Consider the following 9226-nt stretch of genomic DNA (forward strand, 5'->3'; position numbering starts at 1 on the left):
AGCTATACACTTTAACACTAACCAAGTATTAAGACGTCTGAGTTTGAATTGATTTGAACAATGAGTCTATGAGGTTCTCAAGGGATGCTTTTATAGGAGTAGTTAATTGCCTTTTATAAAATTCAAGGAAACATGAATAGTACTTTTGGACATATAATTTCCAAGTACTTTTGAAGTTCGAAAAAAAAACAAAAAAAAACTTACCATTCTTGGGTTTTTTTAAATTCACGGAGTTTTTTTCCTTTTTTCTTTATTTGTACGTCAAATCAAAGTTTCAAAATGTTGAAAATTCCCTTTTTACTAAATTATTGTAGTTGACCAAAAATAATTTCAAGAGTTTAAATAGCCAAGAGGCCCCAAGTACGACAAACTTTATTAATTGGAAATAATTTTGGACAATTATTTCCCATACAAGTAATTTATGCCATTATTTCCTTTGTATTAAATTTCCATAAGTTTTTTAAAAAAAATTCCAAATAATATAATCTACTTAATTCCTAGTAAAATAGTTTTTTTTATATGATGTTTTTGTACTTATTACACACAATGTCCTTTCTAGCGTATTAATTTCCATAGATTGAAAAAAAAGACATTTTTTCAAAAAAAAAATATAATCGATTTTCGGACAATTATTTAAACGAGTCATTGCAATTATTAACAATATTATTAGTATTTACAAAATTCTCTCAAAAATGGGTTTCACAAAAATAACAATAATATTTCTATCTTTTATTACAATTATGGTTGCTTCCACAACAGCGGTTGTTCATGAAGTTGGTGATTCTCAAGGTTGGATTATAGGCAATATTGACTATAGTCAATGGGCCTCTACAAAGAATTTTCATGTTAATGACATCTTAGGTACGCAATAATATCTTCTATTTTTTCATGTTTCAAATATCTTTATAATGATATTATTTTGTCAGAATATTTTTTAATTGTTATCGAGAATATATAATATAACGTGATTGTTATAAGGAAAATAAGGACTTGATGTACGACGACTTATGTCCCTTGTTTTATGCTGACTTTAATCCTCCAAGTAAATTGCTTAATGCAACTATATTCATAACTTGTTTTGATTAATTACGTTTCTAAAATTCAATAGCCTTCATCTTATATCTGATCAAATAAATATGTATTATGTATTTATTTAAAATGGTGAGAGTTTAAAAATATTATATATCGTGTGAGTTTGAATGTTATCTGATTTGGTTGGAGTTGTATTGATTTGCTCTATATCAGTGTATTAATTTGCTTTGTATCATCAATTCATGCTCTATATCATACAGAACAAATACAAAGCGACACTGAACCATTACTATGTTTGATAATTAGCCAAGTTATTGCTATAATTGATAATTAGGATTCAAAATACTATTTTTTTTATATATAAACTTTTGCACATATGAATGATTCTCCATATTATAATAGATGCTAATTGTTTCCATCATTACTAAATATAGAAATAAACACCCTTTTCTAGACAAACTAAAAAGGAAAGTAAGAGACTCGAGGGGATAAAGGGAGTAACAAACAAAGAAAGATAATTTATATTGAATTAGACACAAACTTTAATTGCATAGAGAATTTAGTGGGCGTTTAACCATGTTTCATTATGAATTTTGAAAAAATAAAATAGCTTTTGTTTTTAAAGTGAAATGATATTTGAAAATTGAAGTGATAAATACAAATTAGAGTTGGTTTGACCTATTCAGAGTAAAAAAAAAAGTATACCTTTTTGATATTTTTCAAATTCTTAAAAATTTTAAAATTTTATGGTCAAACGTGTTTTCTATGCTCATCTAGTCACCAAACACTTTAAAATTTTCTATGGACTAATTGAGGTGTGTTCATTCAATGTGCAGTTTTCAACTACAACAACAAGTACCACAATGTGATGCAAGTGAGTAAGCAAGAATATGAATCATGCACAATTACAAATCCAATTGCCACATTCAACACTGGCAAAGACTCTATTACTCTTCAAGCCTATGGTGATTATTACTATGTTTGTGGAAATCCTGGCCATTGCCAAATTGGTCAGAAATTTCATATAAATATTGTTGGAACAAGTTCACAAGGAAGTGCAAGTGTTGTTGCATCACCCCTTTGTTTCATGTTGTTGATCACCATCATTGCCATTCTTGAATTTTGCTTCTTTTTGACATTTTAAGATTTTAGGTATTTGTTTCAATGTTTAGTTTTCCATATAGTTTTTGTTTTTCCTCTCTACCTTGACACCATTATAAATAGCATATATTGGTGACTATGATAATTTGTTTGACTTACATTTTTGTGGCAAATTAAAAGAAAAATTTATTGTTATTAAATATCTCTTTAGTTGTAGTGATTTAGCAGATGATTTAATGCCTCTATGGGAATCGTAAGAGAATTCCTCACCTCTTTCTCTCATTGATCACACGCTCCTGGAAATATATGTTATATATCTTTCAATTGGATACCAATTACTCGAATGTGTTTCAAGTTTCAAAAATTGATCTTATCTTTGATTCGAGAAAAAACATTTTCTCTTGATAGAGTGTAGTTGTCATATAAAATAGGGCGATGAAAATCATTTTATCTCCCGATAAATCAAAAGAAAATCAAGTTGTTAAGAGAAGCATATATCTATGATGGAGAATATCCCCTTAAGCATATGACGACTTACAAATTACTATTGGATTTTTTTTATTTTTTCATTCGGTGTTCAGGGCCCTGACTAAGTCTGGATCGCGCACTGCAGGGTCATTCAGGGGTGCCACTCCAACAAGATTTTCTTCATATTCAGGACTCGAATCTGAAACCTCTGATTAAGGATGGAGCAGTCCCATCACTGCACCACAATCTATATTGGTCAAATAAATATTAGATTCATATCCTTTCAAATTGGAATTAAATTTCATGCGTGAGTTTCCTTGCACTAATATTTTACAATGGTAAGTGATGAAAATGCATACGCGCACAACACATAAAAATACAAAATAAGTAATCTAAGAGTTAAAGTATCAATACAAATGTGACGTTACAAGTATTAATGTAGAGTTAATATTATTATATAACTATAGTGTAAGTTAATCTTCCCATTGTATTAATTAGAATACACCTCTTAAGTTGAGTCTAACTCTTTTTAGGAGAGGTAATATGAACTATACTTCTCTCAAATAAAAAACTTTATAAAGGGACTGATAACACACTACTAAAAAATGGGTCAAAATTGACGAAAACGGTCAATTTTAGAGGAAATAGAGAGGGAAAACTGTAACGACCGAGTTCCGTCGTTATAGAAAAGCCAACGGGGAAAATTTTTGGGTCGGAAACTTTTTCGTAGTAACTTGAAATTTCCCAATCTAGTCCAGTTTTGGACGAAATCGGAATCATTGAGGTGTAGGGAAATCTGGTAGCAATCGGGTGATTAAATTATGATTTTTATTACATGAGTAGTTAGATAAGTCGTTAAGGAATCCGTACGACTTTACAGAATTGAATTCAAGCGAGTAAAACTCCCGAAATCGGTCTTAGCATGAAGGAGATTTTCTGAGTGTTGTTGGTTAGAGGTGTGTTGTGAAATGGGGGTCTTGTAATTATTAAAATAGTTCGCTGTTTCGTGCAAGCCGCTTTGGTGCTGGGTTTTGTCGCTCTGGCGGGGCCGTTGTAGTGGGGTGAGGACCGCTGTGGCGGGCCAGACACGACTTAAAGTCGTAAAAAAACCCATAAACGACTTTATTCTGCACTTTTCAATTTTTAGAGCTAAGGAACGAACCCCAGGCGACTCTTGATAGTTTATCACCATTATTGAGGCTAAAGGTAAGTTTTTCACTCCACGAATCTGTTTTTCGATCCGTAGATGTATTAGAATGGGTAATTATCGATGGGGAAGGGTTTTTATCTAGATTATATGGTGGAAACAACCCTATTTTGGATACTTGGGATCATGGGTTTGATCTAGGATTCATAGAATTGATAGCAATTCGGGTAATTAGTGATTGTTATTGATTCCCGTATTGTATTGATTGTTTGTAGACCAAGAACAAGCGGAACGAATCCAGAAAAATGAAGGATCAAGTTTCTTAGGGTTTCAAGCTTGTTTCGAGGTAGGTTGGTTGTGATTCTATGATTGTGTGTTGTATGTTTGTTCTTGCTTCATTATGATACATGTATGTATATGAATGTTGCATTATTGATCACATTTGTTGTAAATGAGATAGATGAATGATCGTTACCATAAAATCATGATTTCATTGTATGATCTTGAGGATATACTTGTGATTGTGATTGTGGTGTGTTGAATGGATCGGCTGCCACGTTCCGAGATAACTAATTGGGATCGGTTGCCACGTTTCGGCATAATTATGGGATCGGTTGCCACGTTCCGGCATAAACATTGGATCGGGTACCACGTTTTGGTATGCTAACTATTTGGGTTTGGTTTCCATGAGAGGAGCAATAACTTGTCATAATTGTGTATTTGAGAAATGTGAAGTTGTTCGTTGTTCATAAATGTTGATAATATTGTTTATGTTCGATATATGCATGTGTTTATAATATTGTATTGGCTTGCTTATGTTACACTTAGTGGGATAGCCGCGTGAGCCTACCAGTACACTGTGGTTGTGTACTGATATTGCACTTGCTCTTATTTTTGTTAAGTACAGGGCATCTTCCGGCGGCTATTGACAAACCTCGCTTAGAAGATTCGTGACCGTTTTCGAACTCAAGGGTGTGCTAGTTCTTCCGAGCTGCCATGGGTTCTCTTTCGTCTATGTCCACCATTTCGGACTTAGACTTTTCTAATTAGTTGATTAGTTCATTAGTTAGTGTTGTATCCCTTCTTGTTTAGACTTGTTGAACTTTAGATGTTTTGGTACATTGACTGTCAGGTTCTAGGTATTATTTCCGCATTTGTTTAGTTGATAGACTTTCGTTTGGAATTTATGGGAACTCCTTATTTCTTTCTTTAGTATTTAACTTGTTTCGTATCCTTAATGCTTTAGTTTTTGTTTTAGTTGCTTGGTTTGGATTGTAGTAGTGGTTCTTCCACCGGAGGGTTAGTGTGGGTACCAATAACGATGGTCTGGGTCGTGAGAACAACCGCGACCTTGTCCACTGGTTTTTAAAACTGATATTTAAAAAATATACATAAAAGATGTAGCTACTTCATATCGAATCGAGGTATTTCCAATGGCTTAAGATAATTTTACCACTCGACCGCATATGTTCTTTGATGAAATATTTCATCATTTTAATTTATACTCTTTAACTGTAATTTTGCACTTCAAAAATTGATCATATCTGTTACATCATTTTAATTTATACTCTTTCAAATAGTTTCTCTCTATAAAAATAATTTTAATATTAGAAGTACATTAATACTTGTCCTTTTTTGTAATTTGACTCTTAAAAGCACTTTTTTTTTTTAAATTAGACGAACGCAATTTTCTAATGAAAAACACTTTTCAAATGAATTATAATACATATTGTTTTTTTTTTCAGAAGCACTTTTCTAAAAAGTCATTTTGAAAAAGTACTTATAAAAATAAGTTATTTTTAGCAGCAATGTCAAATAGACTCTAAATCAATCCTAATTTTAAGGAATGTGAGTATCTGATTGTATCTTCTATAATATATATATATATATATATATATCTTAATTACTTGTCCACTTTTTCTCTTTTAGTTGTCCCTAATTACTTGTCCTATTTTTGAACAAATCAAAGAAATAACTTAAATTTTTTTTACCTATTATACCCTCAATTAATTAATTTAAAAAAAGTAGAACTTTTTGGAAATCTTAAATTTTTAATTCATCCAATTCATAAGTAATAGGGATAAAATGGTAAACTCACTATGTCAATCATTGTTTTTCTTAATAAGTGTGTCGATTCAAAAGTGGACAAGTAATTAGGGAGAAGGAATATTACATATTAAACACACATTTGGTGGATGAACATTTTCTCTTATGAAAATTCTGCAAGTAAAATAAGTCATACAAAATAAATTAAATTCCAGATTTCATCTACAACACTCAATCTAGTAATTACAATAAATGGTGCAAATTGCAAAACTCACTTACAATAAGTTAATACTATTAAATGACTACCAATATAACTCTTCCAAATGCAAAAAAATAAACACTAACACAACCATTAACTCCATCAAAAACAAAAATTGACCTAGCCATATGTAGTTTATTTTCTAAACCATGCTTAAAAACATAGAGCTAACAAAAAACAAAGTCAATAACATGTCCTTGCACGACCACATACACTTGAATAATGAACCAGCATTGCTAGAAGTAGCAGGATTTTTAGCGGGATAACCAGGAATATTAGGAAAGCTCTTATAAGGATCAGGAGAAGGAGGATGAGGTGTTTCTGGATCCGCGGGTAGAACCCTTGGCATATCGATTTTGATTTGAAATCTGAGTCCCGATGCACAATGACCAGGAATATCACACATAAAGTAGTATATGCCCGGTGTTTCGAGTGTGAGTGTATCGCTGCCCGTGTTGAAGCTAGCCATTGGGTTATGATCAGTGCAATCGTTGTAGTTCTTCTTGTCCACTTGTCTTACGTTGTGAAAGTGTGGATCGTAATTGAAAACTGCATGTCAAATAATACATACGTAAGTTCTACTAACATTAAGGGGTCGTTTGGTAGAATGTATAAAAACTAAAATATTACTACCAAGTATGATGCTAGTTAGGTTAGTTTTAATATATGAATAATTAATTACTTCCAACCAATAATTAAAGGATACCTAAGTGATCTAATGAAAGAAAAATCAAGTTAATAAAAAATAATTAACAAATGCCTTAAAACGATTAGGTGGTCACAACAACTCAAGAAATAAACAACAAAACGTTTTGCAATATTATTGTTACAAACTTACAATGCACAAATTGATGGAAATAACAAAAAAGATGGGTACTTCTTACAAAATAACTAATAATAGTATTCACTGTCTATTTTTTTAATCGATATGCATTAATTGTACACTAATTATATGTAATTATATACATATTGTACATGCATGGATTATGTATATAAAAATTATACACTAATTATATATAATTATATATACATATTACACATGCATGGATTATGTATATTTTATATAGTGATCACTGTTTATTTTTAGTTTAAGCTGTTGAATAACTATTTTGACAGAAAATCTTACTGAGAACATCGCCAAGTTGAAAATGCTTAGAAGCAGCCCATTGTTCATAGTTGTAGTTGAAAGTCCATCCCGAAGAATCACCAACTTCATACACAGCCGCCGTATTAGATCCCAAGGTAGCCATCATCACCACCAACATGACCAGCAATATTAGTTTTCTAAAGAAAGCCATAACTACACTTTTACGATAACTAACAAAGAATTAAGATCTCTGAATCTGAATACTAGTGATTTGACAAAAATGAGCTTATGAGGTTCTCAAGGGAGGCTTTTATAGTAGTAGTTAATTATTTAAGGTAACAGACATACTGTTTTTTGAAAATAAAATTGAAGTTCCAATGAAACCAAGGTAAACTAAACATATTGCCAAAAAAAACAAAAAAAATACTTACCATATATATATATATATTTTTAATTAATGGAGTGTAGTATGGTATGTGTTTGTGTTAATTGTTTTGTACCCTTAGGTTTTTCTTTGTACATACGTTGAAAGTTTCAATATGGTAATTAATAATTGTTTCTAAAACTAACGTTGTTGACCATAAATAAATAATTTCAAGGGTTAAAATACCCAAGTGCCTTAATAATTTTATGAAAATCTTTCTTTTCCTACTATATTTATGTTTCGTGATACTTAATTAAGTACTTATTACTTTATTTCCATAAATTAAGAAATCGATATTAAAATAACATAATTTTTTTCCTAGTAAAATATGATTTTCGGGCGGTTACTGTTATTATTTTTTGGTTAAATTATGAGAAGATAGTATTTATTGTATTTCAACAGAAAAAAAAAAAAGGGGGTTTTGCCTGACCTCGAATATCCTACTCCAAAGAGAGCTTTCAACTAACCAAAAAAATAAAATAGTTTTATCATATCTAGTCCTAAGACTAGGCATTTGTTGTTTATCCAAATAACTAGTGTCCGAACATATGTATTGCACATGTATTTCATCGATAAATTAAACATAAATATTATAAAGAGATATAATGTAATATCAATGTCATAATCCAGAAATAGACGTGATAACACTCGTCTAAATCCACCAAAATAAGTCAACCTCAAACCTAATAATATGAAAGAAATACGGAAAATAAATTAACAATAGCATAAGTGCGGAGAACTTACCCTATTTCATAGACATCCAAAATCTAATTGTGACTTGTACAAGCCTCGATGTATGAAAACATAATTGAAAGATAGATACAAGTTTCGATGTTTAGTTTCTCGAATAGTACAAAACATAAAATAGGGAATAAGAGGGCCCGCCGAGATGCAACCAACTACCTCTCAAAATCCTCTCAAAATGTCTCAGAGAAAGATGAAGAAGAATGATCACATGGGTCCGGGCTCGGAACCTACACAAGTGTAGAAGCAAATAGTGAATACCAAACAACACGGTACTCAGCAAGCAACCCACTAAACAAGATAAAACTAAGCTAGAATACGAATACTCCTTTCATCCCAACCGAATCGTCTCAACTACAACCTACAGAAAAATCATCCCAACCTATCAGTTTACAATACACATCTCACAAGGCTTAACAATCATAGTCCAACAGTCACAGTTCAACAATTAACAAGTATCAAATTAATCAATTACAAGTATCAAGTATGTCAATCATAAACATCAATTATCTCAATCACAAGTATCAAGTATGTCAAATCACAATAGTCAAATACTTGCCAGAACCATTTTTATCGGCACAATACCACTCGTCGGAACCATTTCCATCGTCTTTACATGATGTCACTCGCCGGAACCATTTTCCATCGATTCATGATGTCACTTGTCGGAATCATTTTCATCAGCATAATCACCACATGTCTCGTCACTGTGTACATAAATCAATGCAAATAAGTAATTTCACACAAGAAAGAGACGATACACTCAAGCAATTCAAGTCCACAATAATGCCATCAAAGGATTTCATCAATCAACAAATTAGGATCAATATCAAGGCAATTCACAAAACACAACTATCAACATGTTGCCTTTTTCATTTAATCCCCTTTGCAATCACTAAAATCAATTAAAATAGAGTA

The 9226-nt window shown here is 31.4% G+C and overlaps 2 protein-coding genes across 2 annotated transcripts; one reads left to right on the plus strand and one right to left on the minus strand.

Moving 5' to 3' along the window:
* Positions 1-740: 740 nt before the first annotated feature.
* On the plus strand, positions 741-2176 carry LOC107060179 (mavicyanin-like). Its single transcript, XM_015307754.1, has 2 exons — positions 741-861; positions 1869-2176. Exons 1-2 carry the CDS (start codon positions 741-743, stop codon positions 2174-2176), a joined length of 429 nt encoding a protein of 142 aa, XP_015163240.1.
* A 523-nt stretch (positions 2177-2699) lies between these two features.
* Positions 2700-7351, minus strand: LOC102598470 (mavicyanin-like). Its single transcript, XM_006345233.1, has 3 exons — positions 7180-7351; positions 6282-6602; positions 2700-2809 (listed from the first exon to the last, which is right to left on the minus strand). Exons 1-3 carry the CDS (start codon positions 7349-7351, stop codon positions 2700-2702), a joined length of 603 nt encoding a protein of 200 aa, XP_006345295.1.
* Positions 7352-9226: the final 1875 nt, after the last annotated feature.

This window comes from Solanum tuberosum, unplaced genomic scaffold (assembly GCF_000226075.1).
Source record: "Solanum tuberosum cultivar DM 1-3 516 R44 unplaced genomic scaffold, SolTub_3.0 scf00063, whole genome shotgun sequence".
NCBI classification, from domain to species: domain Eukaryota; kingdom Viridiplantae; phylum Streptophyta; class Magnoliopsida; order Solanales; family Solanaceae; genus Solanum; species Solanum tuberosum.

Coding starts and splice junctions, on each gene's coding strand:
- LOC107060179 (XM_015307754.1), top strand. CDS start 741: ATGGTTGCTTCCACAACAGCGGTTGTTCATGAAGTTGGTGATTCTCAA. Junction 862..1,868: donor TCATGTTAATGACATCTTAG/GTACGCAATAAT, acceptor TTCAATGTGCAG/TTTTCAACTACAACAACAAG.
- LOC102598470 (XM_006345233.1), bottom strand. CDS start 7,351: ATGGCTTTCTTTAGAAAACTAATATTGCTGGTCATGTTGGTGGTGATG. Junction 6,603..7,179: donor TCAACTTGGCGATGTTCTCA/GTAAGATTTTCT, acceptor TTTGACATGCAG/TTTTCAATTACGATCCACAC. Junction 2,810..6,281: donor TGCTACTTCTAGCAATGCTG/GTTCATTATTCA, acceptor ATCCTTAATCAG/AGGTTTCAGATTCGAGTCCT.